Below are 26118 nucleotides of genomic sequence, written 5' to 3' on the forward strand. Positions count from 1 at the left end.
ATCTAGCTTTTTTTGCATTCTTACCCCTAATTAGGATTGACATCTAGGCTTAGTTTGCTGTTTTATGCACCTTAAAGCATTAAAATCTTTAAAAGTTTGCTTTTTGCTGGCTCACCCCTTGATAGCCTTTGATATCTTATTGAATCAATCTCTTAGAGGCTATTTCTTTTCTGCTATATGCTTTTGGATGCTGCAAACTTGCCTATAAATAAAACCCTAGTTTATAGCAGTCCTCTTCTTGTCCATTGGAATTGATGAGAAGTGTGCTTGATTGATTGTACCTCTTATCACGGCCATCAAGGTCTTGCCAACACCTTCCTGTAAAACGATTAGGCCTTATATCACCATTGAGCCCATCAAGGTGTTGCCAACACCTTCCTATAAAATGATTAGGCCTTATATCACCATTGAGCCCTTGTTTGTTGAATAACTTGTTGGTGATTTCTTTAGGAAACCTCCCTTTTGGGGATAACATCCACCACTAAATAGCTGGAGAGAGGCCACTGAAGTGACAGTGGTGGCTGATCTATTTGTTGCCATAAGACCTAGGTTGCCTATTGAGGCTTTGCACTAAGCCTGCTAGATTTTGCGGTAACAAGCCTCAACATTTCATAGTCTACTTCTTCTAGGATATGTAGATACAATGTACATATTATTGCCTTGTTTAGCGTTGTCATTGCACAATGTACATGCATTGAAAATGCTTTTAATTTAGTCAGCATTGGTCATAAGTACTTAGGAGCCCAAGGCAAGTTTGTTTCTCTATGTTCACATGTATTTAAGTATGTACAATCTAGAGTACTATATTATTGTTTTTACAATTTCTTTATGCATTAAAAATAGTTGCTTTAGGAGATTGGAATGAAATCAGTCGATTATAATGTTGCATTAATGTTAAGTTCTCACATAGTTTGTCTAATTTCTTAGAATGAGTGACTGAAATCTTAGGATATGGCTCTTTTTCTGACTGGCAGTTTGATCTATATATGACATTGAAGCAGTTGCTTCTGATCTGTATTTTGCATTTCCTTTCCCAGCATTTTTTATGGCTCCCATCTTGCCTTATTAAATTTTCAGTTTTGAAGACCATGAAAATTTCCTGACATGTTTCCATAAATTGTCAAGAAGTATAGGGAGGTATAGTTTATAATATATATTCAAAACTAGATCAATCAATTCTAGGATTGGTTTTGTAGTCTCTGATCAGTGTTCTATGTGTTTGTTGATGCATCTTTTCCATAAATTTGATTTGTTGAAATTTTGTTTGAAGCATCGAAGTCATTTTCATCTCTGGGCTGTGGTGAAAAGCAAGCCAGCAGTGGGAGTGAAGAGATAAACATTTCAGAAGTAGAGCAACCATATAAAGGTGATCTATCTTTGAAGAATGTGGGACCGAAATCTGCTGATGTTAGTAAAGTTACCAGCTCGGTGCCAGTAAAGGTTTCTACAGAACTTGAAGGTATTATCTGCATATCAAGTGACAAAGAGATTGTACATTAAATATGAAACATAATTAATCCATTTCCTGCTTTATTTCAGTATTCCTAATATTTCAGACACTACTTGGTGACCTGCATTGTTGCTTTTCGTAATGCAACAGCAGTGGTTTTGGCAAAGCTTTCACTTATTTTCTGTAATTGAAACCTTTTCTAATGATTTTTACATCAACTGAATTCTTCAATTATAATCACTGTTGAAGATTCAGTAAGAGCAGTATGACATAACTTGGATCTGTGCATATAACTAGCAGTGTTAACATTTACCTCACGAAGTGTACATTTAATAATTGGGGATAAATAATCTCTTCCTTGGGGCACATCCTTCACAGAGGGACTATACAGTGACGTTTAATTGAAGAAACTCAGCATGGCAGCAATAGAGACATAGATTCCAGATTAGACTATATATATGACTATATAGCAGTAACTGTTAAAGATGATAAAATTAATGTCAAAAACCTTTCCTATTAGACTATATATCTAATATTCATATCTCGAACTTTTGTTTAGCCTCTGATCATGGAATACAAACTGTCACTCAGTGCATGTGCTCACTTTGAAGATGCGTTTTTGAAAATTAAGCTGATTCCACTCATGGTTCTCTCTCTCATTTTGCTGGTGTACTTGTTTTCTGCTATTGTTAAATGCATTTACTATGATAGTATGAGAACAGCAGTAAGAGTTGGCATCTGGGACACAATGTAGGTATGGGAAGTGTAACTGAATGACTGTGAAGTGAACCGGGCAGTTCACCTTATGACAACATCGTGAAATACATAAAATAATTCATATTAAATAACAATTATATATTGTAAAAACATATAAATAACAATTATATGTTGTAAGAATATATAAATAACAATTATATGTTGTAAGAATATATGTGTCTGAGTCATGATTCACTGAGTGTTAAATTGGCAACTAGGGCCAAACTCCATGTGGGTCAGCTTATTTATGACAGCTGATATTTTTATTGGATCCCTCTCGTCGAGAGGTGTAGGATTGATCCAAAGATCATCCGATTCCGATAAGTATTTATGGAGATATGAATTTATTTTGTTTATGTAATTATAGTCAAGCCGACCAGCTCTTATGTAGGCTCTAGAAGCCCAACCGACGTGTCTATTCGTCATCTTCGTTTTGGTATAAATAGATGAGGATTTTATGTCATTTTAGACACCTCTTCATGTGTAGTCTCCTCCTCTCCACGTCTGGGTTTTTGGTGAAGGAGAGAGACACCATGTGTGATACGTTGGTCTTCAAGAAATGCCCTAGCTGCTGTACATTGCCCTAGCCGCAGAGATCTGGCTGCAGTAAACCCTAGCCGCAGTAAATCCTAGCCGCAGAAATCTGGCCGCTATAAAAGAGGTCACATATGCAGCCAAAGGAAACGTTCTATTCACATTGCCATTGTGGAAGAGCCGCAGTCATAAGGATATATATACGCAGGGCAGACAATACAATGCAGCAACATTTGTATATGCAATGATACAGTCACGTAGGCAATTGCGTATGTATATATATTTAGTCATCAACGAACAGCTTTCACACTCAGGAAATGCAATATATATTCACTGTTAAGACAACCTAAATCTGCAGTAATATAGAGACCTGAAACCGCAGTAAAATGAAGGGTTAGCTACAGCAAGAGGAAGCTGTTGCTGCAGCAAGGAGAGGCCTAATCAGCAAGGTCATTTGAGGACTGTTTCAAGGGTCCGAGTTGCTGATTGTAAGGCCGAGGCCCTGATCTTGGAGGCCAAGGTTAGGAGGACTTGCTGTAGCGTGGACAGTCCTTACGTTGGGCTTGAATCTGCTCTAAAGGAGCAGCATGTAGGGCAGCATCTTATTGGAGGACATCCGCAGCAAGGGAAAGCAATTCTGGGCCAGTTTGATGGGCTGTTAGGGACTGTGATTGGTGCCCTAACCAGTCCCAGAATTGCAGCAGTGCAACAAGAAGTCTACAGCACTTTTAAGAGATGCTTTAAGCATTTGATTGATGATGTTTTGAAGGAACGTAGTTGCAGTCCAACTGTCCACTGCTGGGCTAGGCCGCAGGCCATAGCCAGCAGTTGGAGACCTTTTTAGGAGCTGTGTTCATAAGGTAAGCAGTCCTATAATGCAGCAAATCATTGGAGGATTGTATGAAGGCTAGCCGCAGTAAACAGGTGAACTGTGGAGTATGTTTAAGGTGTTGTGGCTCTCAGAGTTTGTGCCCTAACCAATGTCCAGGTCTGCCATGAAATGCACCAGTCCTTGTTGCATATGAAAGGTACCAGATTAGCAGCCTTGACATGATCAGTGAAGCAGCAAAGGAAGGAGAGTCTCATGGAAGGAAAGCTTCAGTAATCTGGATAATTGACAGAGCTGTTCATCTGCTGCATATCTTCAGTCCTTGGTATCAGATCTGCAACCTCATTGTGTCATCTTCACGGTGAAGATCTCTGATGTCTGATCTCCTATTTGGCAAGTCAAGTATTGACTTAAAATCATTGTACTCTTTCTCTCTCTCTCTGCTGAACTTTGAAGATAAAAGAAGATTTTATCAAAGGGTTTCCCCACACATTGTGGGGTTTGTCCCTGGCTCGCGCCATATCTTGTGTCCTCTTGCCTTGGCTTGTCTTCTGCGTTTTATATTTATGTTCTATCTGCAGTTTAACATAATGCTGATGTGATTGCTAACTGTGAAAATTAAAATAAATTGCTCTAGCATAGAACATACCAAAAATTAACACTGAGTATGTGTATAAATACTCATGTTGGGTGATCGGTAATGGTTTTTTTGCTACGAGCCTGGCTTATCATTGTTACACATAAAAAATAAAGATTACATAATAATGATTTTTATGACTATTATTACATGATTATTATTTATTAAATAATAATCACAGGCTGGTAGCATATCAACATGGAATTCTATCCAAGGGATTAGCTGGCACACAAAAAACAGAGTTGTCATGCAGGGACTGAGAGAATGAAGGCACACCTATAAAGAGAAGCTCACAGGTGATGTAACGCATTTGAATTCTGCATGATGGATAAAAAAGTAGGCTCATTTTATAATATCTTAAATGACAAATAAATATTAATAATACTAAAGGTTTATAAAGTAGTAGACCAGAAATTGGCACTGGCTGCAGGCATGCTGAAGCAATCAGCAGCCGAACAACATCGAGAACATGCGTGGCTGAGCAGTCTGGTCAGAACAGATAGATAGGTAGAGATAGGCCAGGAACAAGCATGAATAAGCACACAAGTCCGTTTGGGACAGAGTGCAAATGGTTCGATGCAAAACAACTTTATTACAGAGCCAATATAGGCTGTATGACAGGTGCAGGGTATAGTTCGGGTGGGCTGTAAAAGGCCCAAACCAGGTTGGAAAACAATTGCACTCAGAAATACAAATGCCCTGGAGTAGGTGCACTTGCAGGTGTGCATGGGAACAGGGAAACAGAATGGATTTGAATTCTGCATGATGGATAAAAGATAAGTAGGATCATTTTTTAATGTGCAGTACATAGTTCGGGTGGGCTGTAACAGGCCCAAAACAGTTACACTCAGAAATACAAGTGCATGGGAGTAGGTGCACTCATAGTTGCAGGAATCGCCCCCCCCCCCGGATCCTAAGCCGGAATCGCGTCCCGTACGGAAGCGTTCCGGAACCTCCAGGCGAAGCGCGATTCCGGTTTTTAAAAACGATTCCTGGAAATTAGGTTGCGTTGCCCCGGATCCGCGCTTCGGAGGGCGCTTCGGGCATCCGGAAGCGCCACGCTTCGGGCCCGGAAGCGCACGCAACCCGAGCGCTTCGGAGCGCTTCCGGAAATTTCCGCGCGGGCAGCAAAAGAAACTTAAATTTTTTTTAATTTCTTTTAAAAGTTAACTTAACTTAGCATGAGGGGGTGGGTTAGGGTGAGTTTAGGGTGAGGTTAGGGTGAGTTTAGGGTGAGTTTAGAAAAGAATAAAGCCCCCATTCTCTTCTCATTTTCTCACTTTGAGTTTATGAGAGTTGGAGAAGAGAAGAGAGGAGAGGAGAAGAGAAGAGAGGAAAGGAGAGGAGAAGAGAGGAGAGCTTGGAGGAGTGAAGAAGGAGGAGCTAGGAGAAGGAGGAGGAGCTTGGAGCAAGAGCTTGGAGGACTTCATCTACAAGAGCTAAAGAGGTAAGTTCAAACCCCAAACTCCCTTGTTTTTTTGAAAAAAAAATTGTATTTTTCTCCTCCCTCTCCTACTCTTTCCCATTGTTTCTACTTGCTCCTTTATTTACAGGTTGTCCACCACCTATATCCATATTCCAAGATGGTGTTCTTTTGGCTTCTATGTATCATTCCACTCTTGGTTTTAATGATGGCAAGGGTGAGGAATAGAGGGGAAGAGGAAGGGGATGAACTTGGTCCTAATAGTAGTGACCCAATGTATGATGAGGAGGAAGGGTTTGAAGAGGAAGGGGATGAACTTGAAGGGGACACTGAAGCACAAGATGGGAAAGGTACATCAACACCCTTGTGGAACTATGTGACCAAACTTGATGGGGGAAAGGGTGGTGGATCTTACAAATTTGTGTGCCCTCATGGTTGTCATGGAGGAAAACCATATACGGGTTCATATACCCGTCTGAGGAGGCATCTTTGTGGGGTGCTGGACAGTGATGAAAAAAAGGGTTCTGTGGGGGTACAAATTTGCCCAAACATTTCAACTGAACAAAGAAGAAAATACATCCAAATAGAGATGGCTGCACAACAAAAAAACAAGAAACAAAAAACTCATTCTGAATCAAGTGCAACCTCTAAATTTGGTAGTTGCCCATCTCCTCATGGTACTTCTGCAACCTCTGGAGGTAGAAAAACAATAGGGGATTTCCTTAATGTTGCTGGGAGGGATGATGTGGATGGAAAGATAGTCCGTTTTCTTTGTGCTTGCAGTGTACCATTCAATGTGCTTCGCTCTCCCTATTGGCATGACATGGTAAAGGCCATCAATGAAGCCCCAAAAGGATACAAGGCCCCCAACTATGAGAAAGCTAGAACAGTGTTATTAGAAAGAGAAAAAGCTAAGGTTCAAAGAGCTTTGACACGTTTTACACATGAGTGGGTGGATTATGGGGTATCCATTGTATCAGATGGGTGGACAAATATTAGAAACCAACATTTGATAAATGTTCTTGGTGTTTCTTCTAGTGGTGCAGTATTTATTGCATGTCATGACTCCTCCTCCATCAGTGCAACTGCACAAAACATTGCTGATCTCCTATTGAAATCAATCAAAGATGTTGGTCCGAATAATGTGGTTCAAGTGATCACAGATAATGCAGCAAATTGTAAGGCAGCAGGAAAAATTATTGAGCGTACTCATCCACACATCTTTTGGTCTGGGTGCCTGGTTCACACATTGAACCTTTTGATGCATGATATTGTGAAACACAAAGATTGTGGGTGGATTGCTGAGGTTTACAGGAAAGGGAAGCAGCTCATTAAATTCATCACAGGGCATACAAGGGTAAACTACTTCTATGGCACTTACTCCAAGTTGCAATTGCTTAAAATTGCAAAGACAAGATTTGCTAGTTATTACCTCACCTTTAGGCGGCTAGTGAGGGTGAGACAAGCTTTAACTAATCTGGTGTGTGCTGAAACATGGGATGAAATTAACACTGACACAGATGGTGCTAATGTAGTCAAGGACACTGTTCTTGACAGTTACTTTTGGTCACAGGTTAAATATGTTTTGCAATTCACCAAACCAATTTATTACATGATCAAGTTTGCAGATTCAGATTGACCAGTAATTGGGGAGGTGTATGAGCAAATGGATAGCATATTGGGGCAGATTAAAGACATTGTTGAGCCTAGAGATACCACCTTGTACAATTATATTCGTGTAGAGGTGCAAAACCGATGGGAAATGCTAAATATTCCATTGCATGCATTAGCATATGTTTTGACACCTAAATACTATCATCCATCATGGCTTTCAACACCAGTACCTGGGGGGGGAAGCAGGAAAAAACCACACCAAGATAGAGAGGTTCACGAAAAATATATGGCTGCATTGAGTAGATTAATCCCTGATGATGAGGAGGCTGCATTGGTACGGAGACAGGTGAGCAACTATACACTCAACACTGGTCCATTTGGGAGCATGCATGCAATTCAAGATCGAGAGCATTTTTCTACTCTTGAGTGGTGGAACATGCATGGAGGGGGTACTCCACTTCTACAGAGTTTGGCATTGCGGGTGCTATCACAGGTGGTAAACACTTCTTCTGCAGAGAGGTGTTGGAGCTCTTATTCTTTCATCCACAGTATTAAAAGGAACAGGTTGAATTTAGACCGGGCAGAGAGCTTGGTTTATGTTCATTACAACTTGCGATTGTTGTCCCATTACTGTGAAGATGCAAAGTCTAATAAAGACTTGTTGATTTGGGACAAGAATCCAGAGGAGCCCAATTTGGAGGATGGAGTGTTGTGACTAGAGCAATTAGAGGATGCTCTTATCCAGGTATGTCCATTGTGGTATGAATTTTCCAATTTTCCCTTATAAAGCATTTCTCTAATTCATGTTTTTAATTTTTTTGTTAACTAGTGTTTTTTTTTTTTGCATGAATTTTTTGAGCGATTCTAGGATGATGATGACCGTGTTGATATGCCACCACCCCCACCCCCATCTGGTCCCTTGGTTCCTAGGTTCCATGGTTCAACACCAACAGCAGGGGGTTCTTCTTCATCAGTTCCAGTGCCACGACTTACACAGGGACCATCTTCTTCATTGCCACCACGTGGAGGCCCGCCATCACGTTCTATTCGTGGTGGAAGGAGGAGAGATTAGTAGATATATTCACAATCTACTTCTTTTTGTCATAGATTACTCATTAGACTTGTAGACTTGTGAATTTGAATTTTGAACCTTTTTGGCTTGGCGGTGACCAAGTGACATATTTTGTAAACATTATTATTTGAATTTTGGACATGACAAATGTTGACAGTTGCTCACTTGCTAGATAAATCATAATATGCTCTATGTTTTATGTTTTATAATATGCTTAAATGTTTTATGTTTTATAATATGCTTAAAAATTTGATGTATGTTTGTAATAGCTAGAATATAGATGATTGTTGTACATACTAGTAACTACAATGGAATCATGGATGCCATATCTATCTTGATTTATGCAAAAATATGCATGTTTTCATGTCTTCTACAATTAATTTGGTATTTGGGATGTTTGTTTTGAGTATAAATGCAAAAAAATATAAAAAATATATATATATATAGCAGACGCTTCCGCGGACGCTTCGCTTCCTAGATTTTTGGAAAATGACGCTTCCGCGCTCCGCGCTTCTTGCTTCGCTCCCGCTTCGTGCAACATTGGGTGCACTGACAGTTGTGCATGGGAGCAGGGCAAAACAAGCCTCTGAAAACAATCGTGAACTGATAAATCAGCACATAAATAAAGAAGAAAACGGAGAGAGGAGATTTGACTTTCGATTAGAAATATTATATAGAATAATATAATATATGATAAGGTAATTTTATTAATGTTCAACAAATGGTTACAGTAGTAAGCTAATGGGACATAAAGATATATCCAGCGTGGACATAATATGAGGGTGTAAAGAGAATAGGTGTAAGTTTGTTTGTTTGTTTGTTTTTTTAATATTTGGAGAAAAAACCCGTAATTTTATTCATGGGATGATAAAATCACATTTTGTAGACATACCAATTGTATGTATGTATTAGAAGTCAGATTAGATGCATATTGAATTCAGACATATACTGTTATGAATAAAAATATATTTAAAATAATTCAAATAATGTAAAACAATAATAATAATAAATAATGATTAATTAGTAACTAGTTAATGAAAAGGTATGTCCCTAAGGACATAACTGTTGGTGAAGAGGTACCTGCCTAGGGTATAAAAGCAGGCCCTCACCTTCATTGTAATCATTTCATCTCATATAAATTCTTTTATATAATATGCAATATACAATTACTTGTCCTACAATGGATGTTTTGTCTTTGAAGTATTCTGAAGATTATTGCTGCGTATACGAACCTTGTTCATTACATTGGTATCAGAGCATTCCTCTAAGTATACAAACTTTGTTTGTTACAGTGTTATTGGTATTAAAGCATTCCTCTGAGTATACAGACTTTGTTCGTTACATTGGTATCAAGGTATTCCTTTAAGTATACAAACTTTGTTCGTTACATATACGCTTTTCGACTTATGAAACAATAAAAAAAAGAAAATGCAGTAATAATTACATAATAGTGTTGGAGTTACTTATGTGAAAAAACTCTAAGCTTATCTTTTTGTTTTTCTTCTTTTGAACTTCTTTCCAACCCTCATGGTTGGGTTCGACAATTACTGTTTCCATTTCCTTACCATCAGTCTGCAGGGGCACTTCTTTATATGAGTCTGAACTCTTAGAAGTATGTGTTCTATTTGTGCCACCCACACCTTGAGTGTTGTATATTTCCTCATTCTGCTACTTTGGTACTGGGATCACTGCTAGTATGGTTCCTTTCTTGGAGAGAACTTTGGTGCCATGCTGATTCTCAGCTCCCTCTCCCACTTGTGTGCCTTGTTGATTCATTACATCCACATTTGGAGGGTTCTCCATCATTTCTTCTTCTTCTTCTGAAAGTTGAGGGTCTGAAAATTGCCATCCCTTTGGCTTCTTGGACTGTCTGTTTTTTCTTTTTGTAACTTTCTTAGCCTGTGGTGTCTGGACATGTGTTCTGCAAATGCTTTGTTTAAAAACAAATACGACATCTAATTGTCGTGTTTTCAAAATCTAATGGTTGGGTCCACCGAAAACTATTATGAGTCAGGTGTATGTGATCGGGTAGACATTTACTAAGGTCTATCTCTACACAGATTTTGGCAAAAGTGAAATTCCTTTTTCAGTTCTTTCCAGATCCATCTTTATGAACTTTCCCAGTGTATTTCCAATACCTTCTAATACTTGGTGATGCCAAAAAGGAAGGGGGAGGTTGTTTAGTCTCACCCATACTGACATTTTTGAGACCACCATTGTGGTAGTGTCGAACTTCGGAAATCATGGAATTATGAAGAGACATGCTCTGCCCCCAAAGCATGCTCCAAATGAAAAAATCGTGATAAAATCGTAAAAAATGGCCAAAAAATGTAAAAATCGCCAAAAAGTCATGAAAATTTTGCCAATAATAAATTAATTTTTTGCATTCATTAAATAATACAAATTGAGCCCTGGGGGTTAGCTCAATTGGTCGAGTTCCCATCGCTAAAAGCACCTCACTAATGGAAGGTCAGGGGGTCAATTCTCCTTGATGCCGTTGTTGAGAAATCTAGGGCATGAAGATTAGGAGATTTCACTTTGATGATAACTGCTTGTGAATGCTTTTTACCTCTCTAGATTATGATCTTGTCTTTAGTGTGATTATTATAGTGTTCTTCTTCATCAAACAACTACCAAAGCATAAACAATAAAGAGGCAAGAGACACAAAGTACAGGCGATCAACCAGGGCCGAAACCTCTCCAACTTGAGAGGAAAACCAAAACGAATTCTTCTTCTTATAGAGACTTCAATTGACGAATACCAAGACCAAGACCCTTGACCTATTTAACCTCTCCAAGACCAAGTCACAAGGCTTCTTAGTTTGACCTATTCTTCCTTGAGTCAATGATGGTCAAACTACTTGCTTCTCCCTCCTTGGCTATCCTTTAGATTTCGTCTTCCCTCCACAGACTTGCAATTCTCAGCTGCCTGAAATCTCGGCAAAATGACACGTGTGTGTTGAGTTATGGACTTTTATAGTGTATTCCTCCTTCGCTTGGCTTGAGAGCTTCTCTTTGTAACTTCGGTTAGTAAGCTTGATGGTTTGGTGACATTTTACTTGGCTTCTACAAGAGTTGATTTAACCCTAGTTTTTGTCACACGTGTGAGGAGAAATGACCCAAAAATAGTCCCAAATTCCTTCACTCTTCTTCCTTTGCTTCTTGCTGGTTATGAGGCTATCTTCCTCGTGATTTTATCACTTCTTCTTGTCTTTTATGCTTGATCGAAATTTTGTTTTCAAATGGAGGCCGCACTGCCCTATATATAGTGTTTTGCTCATCAAAATAAGTCGACTTTTCCTTGGTGACTAGGCCGACATGTCATTCTGGAAACATCTTCATCTCTTTTGAAGGCCAAGATGAGGGAGAGCTTGCGACAAGGTCTTGGAGTGTTAGCCACTTTTCTTTTATAATGAATTACATGTCCAAATGGGTCTTCAACCTTGACATTGACTCAATAGACTTTATGACATGATGACCAACCCTAAATGCTCACAATGGGAGCCTTAACTAAAAATAAAATTCCTTGATCATGAAACCCATCATTCATGCATTACAAAAATAATTTTATTTTCTTCTTTACATCAATTACATAAAATCATAATTACACATGTCATTATGAAGACTGAACCTAGTTACACTTTTCAACACTCCCTCTTAACTAGGTAGGTATTCATAATCCATACAAGGTACTTGGACATTTTCAATCTGAAGAATTATCAGAAGAAGAGTCAGATTGGTAACTCATCTGTATAAGCATCATATCAACCAACATTGTCACATAGCAAGGCCTTGACTAACAACTCTATCTCTCCATAAGATCAGAGCTCAATGATGGCAAAACCAATGATGTATAGACACCCTCATCATTGTCTCTCTCGGAACATACCCCACCCAGTTTCTCTCAGAGTATGTTCCATTAGGACTATTCTTATCTTGGATTCACAATCCTCAAAGAATATCGTTCCTCTACGACTACTCTTATCTTGGATGCCATAACTCAACCTCAAAGAGCATCAGATGCCAGATGTTTACCCGATCGTCCATTATGTCTTCCCAAGTGAAGACAAGAATGATGTGTCTATCTCTCCCTCTCAACTTAGGGAAGACATACCCATTCCACTGAAGGAATGTACCCATTCCTATGAAAGGAATGTACCCAACCTCCCTCTTGACCAAGGACTCGCTTCCAGCAACTCTTCAGGTGGAGATCATGGGGCAACCAGCTGCTTGCAGAACTCCTTCCTTTGATGTCATGAAATTTTTCTTTGTCATAGAGTCTACATCTTTTGGGACTTCTTCATAGGGCACAAACCATCCATCACTTTCATCCATAAGTTAGTCATGTCAACATTCCTTTCATCGGAAAGTGATCCATTAATTCATATCTGGCCTTTCTTCATGCCATGCTGCCTCTTTCATGCCATGTTTCCTTAGGGATCTTTCATCTTGCTACATGGTTATTAGTGGTGGACGACATCCACATCTCTTCCCTTGGCGGCCCTGCATAAGCCCATCCAAATATTTTTTAAAACAAGAATCATTAAATCAAAATTACCTTTGTGATGGTCTTTCATCATGACATCTTCTAATTCGCATCAACATCCTGCATAAACATTGACACATTTCCAAAAGATATATACTGTCAAGGGTCTCTTTCTTTTCAGACTTCATCGAAGCCTTCATATCTTTCATGGATATATTGAGTCAAATCTTTCAGCCCTTGGATGTTGATTGCCTTCTTCATAGTTACATCTTTTACGATCTCTTCCCTTCTTTCTTCACACATTTTTCTTTTAGGAACTTTCGATCATAGTTCCTCCAATTATTGTCAACCACCTCATATTTCATATGAGGACATATTATGTTGATTTCATCTAGTCAATGTGTGACCCATGCCTTCCTGCATCCTTTCAAAGGAGGAGATCCTTTCTTTTGATCATGCTTTCAAAATAGAGCAATATGTTACCTACAACCATATGACATGACTCTCCATTATCAACTACAAGCATACATACCTCATTTTTCTTTTAGATTATCTAGACTTTCTTCAACAACTTCCTTGATGGAAAGAACTTCAATACCTTGACTTGCTTCACTTCTTTTGACATCATATCATTCTTCCATGAGTTCCTACAGCTGGAATTCTTGATAAAACCTTTGCTTCCTTTTAAACGGCCAACCTTCTGATGAAGATTCCAATAGAGAATCTTAAGTATCCTCATCTAGCAAATGCTTCCTTTTTGTATGATGATCTTTGTACTAGATAACTTTTTCCTTTTCCCATGAGTACCACTTATGCTTCTAACGAGTTTACCAAGAGCTATATCCTTCCATAGGTGATTGCCACAGACTTCAACTATCTTTCATGCTTCTCTATGATGATGTCAAGAGCTCTTGCTCTTAATGCTTCTATGATGCCATGATGCATCCTATCTCATGATAGCCATTTCTTACAGCATAAAACTTGAAAACAAGAACTTGAAAAAGAACTAGCTAAGGAAGACTATCTCAATCATAGTAGATATCTTTTACTTCCTTTTTCTTGGACTTCTTCTTTTCAGCGTCCTCCACTTCTTCAGTGACATGGGCTTCTTCTCTACCTCTTTTGTTATTGCCCTTCTTGAGCTTAGGACAATCTCCTTTGTAATGCCCATATTCTTTACATCCATAGCATTGAATCGTAGCGATGTTCTTCTTCTTTTTTCCGAGGACCCAATTTCCCAAGATTTCCGCTTCTCTTTTTTCCTTTCTTTCTTGATTTTGCTCACTTGATCCTACATTAGTTTTCACCTTCAGTTTGGTTTCTTCAATTTTGCATAGAGACCATGGATCCTGGAATAGAGTAGCTTCTTTCTTCCCATAAATACTTAAAGTAAAGTTGCTCCACTCCTTTGGTAGTGCATTTAGTACTACGGTGGTCATCTCCTTGTCAGACATTATTTCACCTAGATCTTGAAGTTGATCCCTTATTTCAGATATCCTCATAAAGTATGAGGCTATTCCTTCTTCTTTTGATATCCTTAGCTTGTAGAGTCCTTGACTTAGAGAGATAACTTCTCCTGTAGTCCTTACAGAAAATAACTCTACCAATTTGTCATATATTTCTTTTGAGGTGTTGAGTTTAGATACATATGGAATGAGGGGATCCTTGATGGATTCTATGAGAATCCTTTGAGCCCTCACTTCCCCTTTCATAAACTTTGAAAGTGCTTGAGCATCTTCTTTCAATGGTTTGGTGATAGAGCCTTTGACATGATCCATCACCTCATTTTCAATGAGATTTAAATCTGTCCTCTTCTTCCATGCAAGATAGTTTGAAGCCCCAACCAATTTGTTGCTTTCCTTGTAAAAAGACATTTAACAGATTTAGACATAAATATACTTGTGAAGATGCTTCTTCCACTTGTTGCCTCCTTGAATTTTGATGATGATATAGTTAATAGAGAGCTTCTCCTTGATGAAGATAGTTCTCTTCAAGAATGATCCTTGACCCTACAAAGAGGGAGATCACTTTAGATCCTTTGATGGTGATGTCCTTGTTGATGATGATCAATGATGATTTCTTGATGCTTCTTGGATGATCTTCTTCAATGGTAAGGTCCTTGCTTCAACGAGAGGGAGATCACCTTAGAATCTTTTGAAGGTGATGACAACGCCCTTGATCTTGCTTCTTTAGGATGAATAGTCTTCAAGAAACTTTGATTTTGTAGGTCCCTTTAACTTGAGTAGGGTCTTTATCATCTTTTGAGGATCCCAAGACTTCTTCTCGTGTAGACTTCTTTGATCTAGGGTTTTGACATTTTTTTGTAGATCTTGATTTCACTTTGATATCCTTTGAGATTTGATCCTTGAGTGCTTGTGTGTCCCTTGATGAGATGCCCTTTCCTTGATTTATCATCTTAGCTCTGATACCATGTTGAGAAATCTAGTGCATGAAGATTAGGAGATTTCTCTTTGATGATAACTGTTTGTGAATGTGAAAATTCGATTACCCGAATCACCACTGCAACCACTGATTAAGTTCCTTCTATTTGTTAATTACAAAACAAATTATTTACTGTTTCCTACAATAAACACTGAAACTAATACATTGCATTCTTCTCTAATTAAATTATAAGCAGAAACAGGAAACTGAGCAAGAAAGAAATACACAACACATTACACCGTTATTTTTGGACAAATGTCCCTGGAAAAACCCAATGTGGGAAAACAAATGCAACAACTGAGGGTTTGTATTTTTAAGCAGCAGTTTCTGAATACAATCTCTGGATGCCTTGCTGGCTATCCAGTACAAGGAATATCACTGACAAAATAATAGTGAGAAGTACCTCACAGTATCATAGGCGATCCTGACTGATCTAGCCACATAATGGTTTACCCCTTGCTACCTCTGCGCAGTCATTGCGTCAGCCTAGCGCCACAACGTCTAGGGACAACGTCACTCTCTCTGCTGATCGATTTGCCTCCCAGGAACTTCGATTTCCACCTCCCGGTCTCACAACCCGACTTCTGGCTTCATAAATCGATTCCTCAAGCAAAAATATAGACCTGCTCAAGACTCTACGCTGCCTCTGCATTAGCATACGCTGGTCAGCGTAGCCTCTATGCTGCCTCTCCCGGATCTCTCTCTGCCTCCTCTGCTGAGTATTCCTGGATTAGGAGAAATCTCCAATCGAAACTATCCATGCCCCTCACTGCAAAAGATCACTTCGAATTGTCTTCTCGACAATTGTTGTGCTTTAGAAATTCGATCTTCTGATCTCCACTCGATGTGTCTTCCAAATGCCCATCAAGTCTCCTCTTATAATCCCTCCGTTGAGAACCAATGACCAGATTAGATTCTAATCAATGGCTCAGATCGTTTTGGCTTGATCCTCATCTTCTTCTAGAAGTTTCACCCATAGTTAGATTACTACCCTTTAATTATTTTAATCCCCCAAGTTTAGACTTAGGCCTCCATTAAAAATAATTAATTATTTTAATAAAACCGTTTTCGGGTGGAATTTCCCAAAACGATTTATGGGTATTGTGGAATACATGTGTCCAAGCCTCCCTGCAAATTTTGAGGCTTAGAGCACATCCGATGCTACCAGAATTCAACACTCCCTCTTAGCAAGGAATGTGCTCTAGTAATGCAACCTGCTGAAGCGTTACCCTTCTCTGTAACATCTCCCTTTGCACTGCTGATGTCTGACATCTTTGCCCATCAACCACTGCGCAAATGTTGCATCTGTATTGTTGCGAGCCTTGCCACTGCCAACACTGCATCTCTACTACAACTCCCTCTCAAATTCTGCATACGTGCTGCTGTTGGCACTGCCATTGCCAATATGCATCTGCACTGCAACCTTCTCCAACTATTGCTGCTATTGCATCAGCAACGGAAAAGCATCCAAAATTATTGAACATGTGTTAAGTATGATGCATCTGTTGTTGGAGTTCTGACTGCTGCTAGTCTCTGCACTGACCCTCTAAAGCCTCTACGCTGTTGGTGACTTCTGTTCTATGCCAACTGCACTGCTGCCAACTCAAGGATCTTGCCCATTCGATGTTCTTTTGAACTACAGTTCTATATCACCCCACCTCTGGGAAATCATGGAAAGCTCCTCTTTGATCTGTGCGGATGTAGCCTCCGGATCATGCTTCTTGTTCTTGTCCTTCTTCTTGAGAGGACACCGTGTGGCGTAGTGACCAAGTTCGCCACACCGGAAGCACTTGATCTTCGAAATATCTTTCTTTTTCTTCCATTGCGCCTGCTACCCCTTAGATGCGAGGGCTGCATTTTCATCATCCTCCTTCGGCTTCGTCCCACTGCTACTGTTGCTTCTGTCAAGTTTGCACTTGACTAAGTTTCTCCTCATCTCTTCTTGCTGAAGAGCGGCCCACATTCCTTCCCAATTCGACAATCTTTCTCTACCCAAGATACTCTGGACAAACACTTGCCACTCTTCTGAGATTGAATTCAGGGCCAGCCTCACCATCTCGGTAGGCTGAGGTGTTGACCCCACAACTGCCAACGAGTCTTGGATCTCCTAAAGCTTTGTAAGGAACGGATCAATGCATTCGCCCTTCTGCATCTGCATGGATATCATCTTTTGTTCCAAGTACATCTTCCGCTACTCGGAAGATCCTTTGTATAACGTGGCCAAAGATTCCCACATTTGCCGAGCAGTATCCTTGCCAGCAATGTGACACACTACATGATCCCTCACTTCATCGAGGATCATCCTCTTGGCCTTTGCCATCTCGACCTTGTGCTTCTTGAGCGGATTTGGATCCACGGGTACAACTACCACACTGTCGACATAAGTTTTGAGATCGTGCTCATCCAAAAGACATGAGATCCTTTCCTTCTAGATCACATAGTTGGATGCTCCCTTCAGCTGATCTTGATCTCGCAAGCCATTTGCTGCCATCTCTGCCAACGAGTTGTCAAACTACCTCCTCTCTCCTTCTGCGCAGCACTGGGCTGGCCTGTGCACTCCCTGCTGTTGTTAGTAGATCTACTCCTCTCTGCTGTTGCTCAGCACTTGAGAAATCAGACTTCTTGGTTGGAAGTCCTCTGAGGAAGAATTCCCTCAAAAGTGTCTCCCTTCTTCCTTCTGACGATTTTCTGCCCCTCAACTTTTGCAAAAAGCCGCGTCACACTAGAAAGCTTCCTCTTCGCTTAAGCTGTTGTGCTGCTCCCTCTGACACTGGAAAACTTCGATTTGGAAGTCTTACCTCTCTGTCGACTCACTGAGGGAGACCTTCCTCGAAAATCTTTGCCCTCCTGCCATGGACTGCGCAATCCCTTTAAGGATTTGATTTGCTGCCTACGCAGCACTACGACCCTCCTTCTCTTCAACAATGGGTTCTTCCAGCTTTGCTCTCTTGCTTCACCTGCAGCTCTAAAACCATGTGAAAATTCGATTACCCAAATCACCACTACAGCAACTGATTATGTTCCTTCTAATTGTTAATTACTGAACAAATTATTTACTGTTTCCTACAATAAACATCGAAACTAATACACTGCAGTATTCACCAATTAAATTATAAGCGGAAACAAGAAACTGAGCAAGAAATATATACACAACACATTACACCGTAATTTTTGGACAAATGTCCCCGGAAAAACCCAATGTGGAAAAACTGGTGCTGTAGCTGAGGGTTTGCATTATTAAGCAGTAGTTTCTGAATACAATCTCCGGATGCCTTTCTGGCTATCTAATACAAAGAATATCACTGACAAAAGAATAGTGATAAGTACCTCACACTATCACAGGCGATCCCAACTGATCCAGCTGTTAGAGTCGGTCTTGTAGCCCTCCATCAGCGATCAAAGCTCTTTGCATTTGCAAAAGTAGGTGTCTCATCAGTGTCAATTTTTGCATCCCATTAGGCATGCCATAACCCTGATGGAGGAGCTGGTGTCTTTGTCCCCCTCTTGGCATTGCTGAATCAAGTCATTTCAGTCCTTAGTCACTTTCAAGCTTGTCTTGTCTTGGCTTGAGGTCAAATTCCTAGGTCTAGGGTTTTGGTCAAGTTTGTTTACAAGGTCATGTCTCTGAAGGTCAATAAGTGCCCAACAAGCCAGAGGGATGATTTCAAAGTGTTTCTTCGAAAATTTCTATCTTGTACAGTTAATTTTCACCTTGGATTTAAAAACCCTGTTTTTAAACCCAAGGTCATTTTTCAAATTTTTGTAAAAAGTGATGAAATTTCAAGCGCTAACATATTTAATATGTTAGCGCTTGAAATTTCACCTCAGGCTGTGAAAGGTAAACCTCAAGGCAACATCAAACCACTTAGCCTCGTAGCTAGCCCTACGGGGCAGGAGAGGGCTCTCTTGGATCAATGAACTCAACAGATGCAACTCCTAGTGGTGTTTGGATCTCACCGCTAACAATGGGCAACCAATCCCTTGATGCCTCATAGATAAGAAGCCTCCCCAGTTCTGCCATCGCGCTTTCTTATTTATCTTATGCAACAAGGCCGCAGGCATATGCTTGTCAAGAGATTAAAGTATGCTTTTCATTCCAGCGATTCCTTGGCTAAGTAACCAGATCTGAGCAACCAAATGTATGGAGAGCTGTATAACCAAATGACAACTGAAGACAACTTCTAGACCAGATCAAACAAATGGACATAATTGCTGATGATGTTTTGTTTTCTTTTGTTTGTGCTTTTGCAGAGATAGGAGCTGAGGAAACTGCTGCCATTTGAAGAGCGGGAGAATAAATTACATATTCTAAAACAAAACATTTAATGATTTCTTCTTCAAAACAGGGTTTTGAAGAAGAATCAATCTCACACTGACATAAGACGGAGTCTAACATCGGCTCCACTTGGGATGGCAGCTGCCGCTTTTTGGAGGTGCCAAGAACCGCAGAACTTTGGGAGAGCAGACAGTGCCTCCATCCATTGGGCAATGGAGTCATCGTCGACACAACTCTTGACTCATTTTCAAACTGAAACTGAACTCAAACTGATTTGATCTCAAACTGATTTGATCTCAAGACTGAAATGACTGAAAAACTGACTTAACAATCTTCAAGCTAACGCTGTAATGAAACTAGAACAAGATGCTGCCTTTTTGGCTGCTTATTTATTTACAACATCTACTCTAATCTGCTGTACAAACAATAGATCAGGTAATACTGAAATGCCAGATTAGCCATTCAAGTAAACCTGAGAATGATGCCGCTCGAGCATGCTTCCGCCAGGACACAAATGTAATTGCTGGCAGCCCTTCGTGCAAGTAATGACCCTGGTCACGGAAAAGACAGCCTGATCTGTCAATCAAACTGAAAAACACGTCCATATATGCCGCAATAGGATCACGGAAGCCAGACTCTGTTGGCTGCCCCAACTCTGCAACACATACTTCCAGCTGCACACTGTCAATGTAAACATCTGTAGGCAAGTCTGTTATTTCTTGTTGCGAAGGAGGAAGGATTTCCAAGAACTTTTTAGGGTCTTGGAAATCATATGACTGGATTTGCTCATTTAAACATTGAATCTCCTTTTCGATTCTTTCAACAATTAACTCACAAAATTTAGTTTTGAAGAACTTTGAAGATAACTTTGAAGATTTCAACAAATGAAGCAAGGCACTGAAAACATCTTCATCAAATTCAGTATCAGCTAACTCCTTTCTTATTTCTTCTACAGCTTCACACAGGGTAAGGTTTGCCACATACCCTACCATTGCATGAATGGATCAGCGAGCGTTGGAATGTCTGGGTCGAATTGGAGTCGCCAGGTGAATGGTTCAGCTTGCATAAGTGTCTGACTGCTGTCCACCATCAGCATCAGATCTGCACCTCGATTGCATGTACTGGGACAAGACAATCAACAAGTCGAATGTTCTCCCCAGTATGGTCGCCAATATGTTAGCGCTTGAAATTTCATCACTTTTTACAAAAATTTGAAAAATGACCTTGGGTTTAAAAACAGGGTTTTTAAATCCAAGGTGAAAATTAACTGTACAAGATAGAAATTTTCGAAGAAACACTTTGAAATCATCCCTCTGGCTTGCTGGGCACTTATTGACCTTCAGAGACATGACCTTGTAAACAAACTTGACCAAAACCCTAGACCTAGGAATTTGACCTCAAGCCAAGACAAGACAAGCTTGAAAGTGACTAAGGACTGAAATGACTTGATTCAGCAATGCCAAGAGGGGGACAAAGACACCAGCTCCTCCATCAGGGTTATGGCATGCCTAATGGGATGCAAAAATTGACACTGATGAGACACCTACTTTTGCAAATGCAAAGAGCTTTGATCGCTGATGGAGGGCTACAAGACCGACTCTAACACCAGCCACAGAATGGCTTGCCCCTTGCTGCCTCTGCGTAGTCACTATGTCAGCCCAGTGTCACAATGTCTAGGGACAACGCCACTCCCTCTGCTGATCAATTTGCCTCCTAGGAACTTTGATTTCCACCTCCCGGTCTCACACCCCGGCTTCCAGCTTCAGAAATTGATTCCTCAAGCAAAAATAAGAACCTCCTCAAGGCTAGCCAGCTTAGCCTCTCTCGGATCTCTCTTTGCCTCCTCTGCTGAGTATTTCCGGATCAAGGGAAATCTCCAACCATAACTATCCCTGCCCCTCACTGCAAAAGATCACTTCGAATTATCTTCCCGGCAACTGCTGTGCTTCAAAAATTTGATCTTTTGATCTCCACTCGATTTTTCTTCCAAATGCCCATCAAGCCTTCTCTTATAATGCTTCTGTTGAGAACCAACAACCCAGATTAAATTCTAATCAATGACTCAGATCATTTTGGCTTGATCCTCGTCTTCTTCTAGAAGTTTCACCCACAATTAGATTAATACCCTTTAATTATTTTAATTCCCTAAGTTTGGACTTAGGCCTCCATTAAAAATAATTAATTATTTTAATAACACTGTCTCCGGGTGGAATTTCCCAAAATGCTATATGGGTATTGTGGAATACATGTGTCCAAGCCTCCCTACAATTTTTGAGTCTAAGAGCACATCCGATGCTACCCGAAATCAACAGTGAATGCTTTTTACCTCTTTAGATTAGGATCTCGTCTTTTGTTACATTATTATAATGTTCTTCTTCATCAAACAACTACCAAAGCATAAACAATAAAGAGACAAGAGACACAAAATATAGGCGATCAACCAGGGCCAAAACCTCTCCAACTTGAGAGGAAAACCCAAATGAATTCTTCTTCTTATAGAGACTTCAATTGACGAATACCAAGACCAAGACCCTTGACCTATTTAACCTCTCCAAGACCAAGTCACAAGGCTTCTTAGTTTAACCTCTTCTTCCTTGAGTCAATGATGGTCAAACTGCTTCCTTCTCCCTCCTTCTCGGCTATCCTTTAGATTTCGGCTTCCCTCCGCAGACTTGCAATTGTTTGCTACTTGAAATCTCTGCAAAATCACGTGTGGGCTGAGTTATGGACTTTTATAGTGTATTCCTCCTTCGCTTGGCTTGAGAGCTTCTCTTTGTAACTTCGGCTAGCAAGCTTGATGGTTTGGTGACATTTTACTTGGCTTCTATAAGTGTTGGTGAAACCCTAGTTTCTGTCACATTTGTGAGGAGAAATGACCCAAAAACAATCCCAAATTCCTTTGCTCTTCTTTCTTTGCTTCTCGCTAGTTATGAGGCTATCTTCCTTGTGATTTTTGCACTTCTTCTTGTCTTTTATGCTTGACCGAAACTCTGTTTTCAAATGGAGGCCGAGCTGCCCTATATAGTGTTTTGCTCATCAAAATAAGCCGACTTTTCCTTGGTGACTAGGCCGACATGTCATTCTGGAAACATCTTCATCCCTTTTGAAGGTCGACATGAGGGAGAGCTTGTGACAAGGTCTTGGAGGGTCAAAATTTTTTCTTTTACAATGAATTACATGCCCAAATGGGTCTTCAACCTTTGACATTGACTCAATAGACTTTATGACATGATGACCAACCTAAAGGCTCACAATGGGAGCCTTAACTAAAAAAAAAAATTCCTTGATCATGAAACCCATGATTCAAGCATTATTTTCTTCTTTACATCAATTACATAAAATCATAATTACACATCATTATGAACACTGAACAAAGTTGCACTTTTCAACAATCCTCAGGGTTAGGCTCTGCTAATAAGCCGACGGGAAGTGATCCCATCAGGTGGATTTTCTTGGATATTTCCTTGGGAAAAAATTGTAATTTATTATTTTTATAATTATTAATTTATAATTTATGGACCTCATACAGGTTAGAGTCCCAACGCCTTAAGGACATGGTTTATGTCTACTACAATCTCCGATTGTGGGTGAGGCAACTTGAGAAGACACCCGACGTAAAGGCCATCTCATTGGATGGAATTGACACCACTGCTGCATGGAGGGTTGAGGCTGAGAGGCCTGTTATGGAATCGACCCCTGATTGGTTAATGGAGGAGGCAGTGAAGGAGGTAGCAGCTGCAGAGGAGAGAGTGAAGGAGGAGGAGCAAGAGCACTACGAGGAGGTAACACCACCTACCATGGTCACCAGTAGAGGACGTGGTCTAGCTCCTCTGGCTCCTAGTTCTTCTAGAGGACATCAGAGTCCAATGCAAGCCCCAGGGCCTTCTTCATCTAGAGGGAAAGCTATTACATTTTCTCGCAAAAGGGGCATAGGAAATCATTAGTTACTTAGTATGACTTATGGTATGAGATACATTATTATATTTTTTTTTTTGTTGATATTTTGAGCATGAGTCAGGACTCATGATTCACTGCTATGTGTGATGTAGCAGTAGATATATTACTCATCTTATATATTAGTTTTCTTTTCATATTTATGTGTCAATGAATTTATTTGATTTTGTGGATGCTTTAGATACTAAAAAAATTGAAAAACAATTTTTTTTGTTTTTGTTTTTTTTTTGTTTTTTGTTTTTTTTTTTTGACGATGTTTTGTGGATTTTACTGATTTTTTCTTCTTCAGGATCCTCATCATTTTTTTTTTCCGATTGCAATTTTCGCAACAGTGAAGCAAATAGATTTCACCACAATCAAATTGCAAAATCTACTATTGTGTAAAAATACCCTTTAAAAGGCCTGTAAACGAAGCTTGAAAGTAAATTAAAACGAAACAAGGTTACCTCATGCATTAAAATCGGGCATCCACACAAAGCATGTACACCATTGTTTGCCTCCAAAACCCTTTTTTATTCCAATGACGAGTACAATACAAATGCAAGCGAAGCTCTCTTCCAATCCAACGCTATTTTTTTTTTGAAACGTTGGAGAGTGCTTTCTTTTATAGACCAAGGAGGAGTTTCCAATGAGTAGTTTCAAAAGAAACTCTTCAACTAGAAAAGGAGGAAACTCTTTAACTAAAAAAAGAGAAAACTCTTTATTTTAGAAAATGAGGAAACTATTTAACTATAGGAAAAGAGGAAACTCTTCAACTAAAAAAAGGAAACTTTTTAACTAAATAAAAAGTTAATTTATTCACCTTTTTGATTGAACAATTAATTGTCATGAGGACAAATTAATATTTTCTCTCAAAAAGGGGGTACTAAGGTAAAGTGGGTACTCTGAGTTAGAAAATGAGTAACCCCAAAGGCATATGCTTCCTCCTAGTACCACTTTTTTAATTATTACAAGGAAAATTCCCATTTGCAGGAATTTTTAATTATAAAAAAACATCCTAGAAGAATCTAAATGCAATTCTGTAAGACTCTGGATAATGAATAAAATAGTAATATGCATTGACTCTAGACTTAGACAACACCACTAACGCCTACCCATTAGGATGTACTCCAACTTTGGAGGTATGAGTGAAAAAACTGAGGAAATTATTATTCACTAAAAAGCAAAAGAATAATTAACCAAGTAAAAAAACACTCTAAGAGTAACTTCTCTAATAACTGAGGGATAGGGAGTTAAGTCTTTTACATAAGTTTATCATGTTAACATCATTTATTACAATTCCCCCATGGGGGTACGAAAGTTCCATAGAGAAGAAAACCAGGAGAAAGGGCAAAATTGTTTTGCAAGGCTTCCAAACTTGAAATTTGAACAAGTGTCTTGTTCAACCTTGGTGGCTCTCTGAAAGTCCTTCCTGGTACATCTCGGGAGGTAACACACCACTAACTTATTTTGAAATGGAGGAGAGTGCTCTGTTTTATAGATCAATAGGGAGGGGTTTCCAAAAAATAGTTTCCAAAGAAACTCTTCAACTAGAAAAAGAGTAAACTTTTTCACTTAGAAAAAAAGGAAATTCTTCCACTTAAAAAAATCGGAAACTTGTTAACTAGAAAAAGATGGAACTCTTTAACTTAGAAAAAGAGGAATCTCTTTGACTAAAAAAAGAGGAAACTTTTTAACTAAATAAAACATTAATTTATTCACCATTTTGAGTGAATAATTAATTTTCAAGAGGAAAAACTATTTTTTTCTCTCAAAAAGGGGGTGCTAAGGTAAAGTGGGTACTTTGAGTTAGAAAACGAGTACCCCTAAGGCATATGGCACCTAATAGTACCAATTTTTTAATTATTACCTAAATTTTACAACGAAAATTCCCGTTTGTGGGAATTTTTTAATTATAAAAAAAATCCTAGAAAAATCTAATGCAATTCCTTAAGACTCTAGATGATGAGTAGGTTAGTAATACATTGGCTCTAGATTTAGACAACACCACTAATGCCTAACCATTAGGACATACTCCAACTTTGGAGGTATGAGTGAGAAAAATTAGGAAATTATTAATCGCTAAAAAGCAAAAAATAATTAACCAAGTAAAGACTCTAGATTAACTTCCCTAATAACTAAGTCCTAGGGAGCTAAGTCTTTTACATAAGTTCATCATGCTAACATCATTTATTAGAATTCTCCCATGCGGGGTACAAAAGTCGCATAGAGAATAAAACCAAAAGAAATGGAAAAATTGTCCTGCAAACGCTTCTGAACTTGAAATTTGAACAAGTGTCTTGTTCAACCTTGGTGACTCATTGGAAGTCCTTCCTGGTACATCTGGGGAGGTAACACCTAGAAAGGGCCACTTTCAAACTACTATGAAGGTATTACTTTGCTAGGAAATAAGCTAAGAAAGAAGTTAAAGATATCACATGCAATAGATTATTTCCATGATAAAACAATAAAGAGAGAGAGAGAGAGAGAGAGAGAGAGAGAGAGAGAGAGGAACCATTGAACCTAATTCACTTCCATTGTAGTTTATAAACCCTTTACGTTGTCCTTCAAAGGTAGTTTTGACATTCACAAATCTAGCATAGCAATCAAACAATCAATTAACATGCACAAGAATTCACCCCATATGAAGAAGAAAGCACTATTTT

At 39.4% G+C, this 26118-nt stretch overlaps 1 protein-coding gene across 3 annotated transcripts in view; it reads left to right on the forward strand.

Annotated features, from left to right (window-relative positions):
• SPL7 (squamosa promoter binding protein-like 7) overlaps positions 1-26118 on the forward strand; it is a 330320-nt gene that overhangs the window by 151352 nt on the left and 152850 nt on the right. For all 3 annotated transcript variants that reach the window (XM_089447745.1, XM_089447743.1, XM_089447742.1), the window contains exon 3: positions 1271-1459. In XM_089447745.1, coding sequence (XP_089303871.1) covers positions 1271-1459 — 189 coding nt within the window. The remainder of the gene's footprint in view (positions 1-1270; positions 1460-26118) is intronic.

Source organism: Pinus tabuliformis, chromosome X (assembly GCF_031772625.1).
Source record: "Pinus tabuliformis cultivar Carrire ecotype Pingquan chromosome X, CPIR1, whole genome shotgun sequence".
NCBI lineage: Eukaryota > Viridiplantae > Streptophyta > Pinopsida > Pinales > Pinaceae > Pinus > Pinus tabuliformis.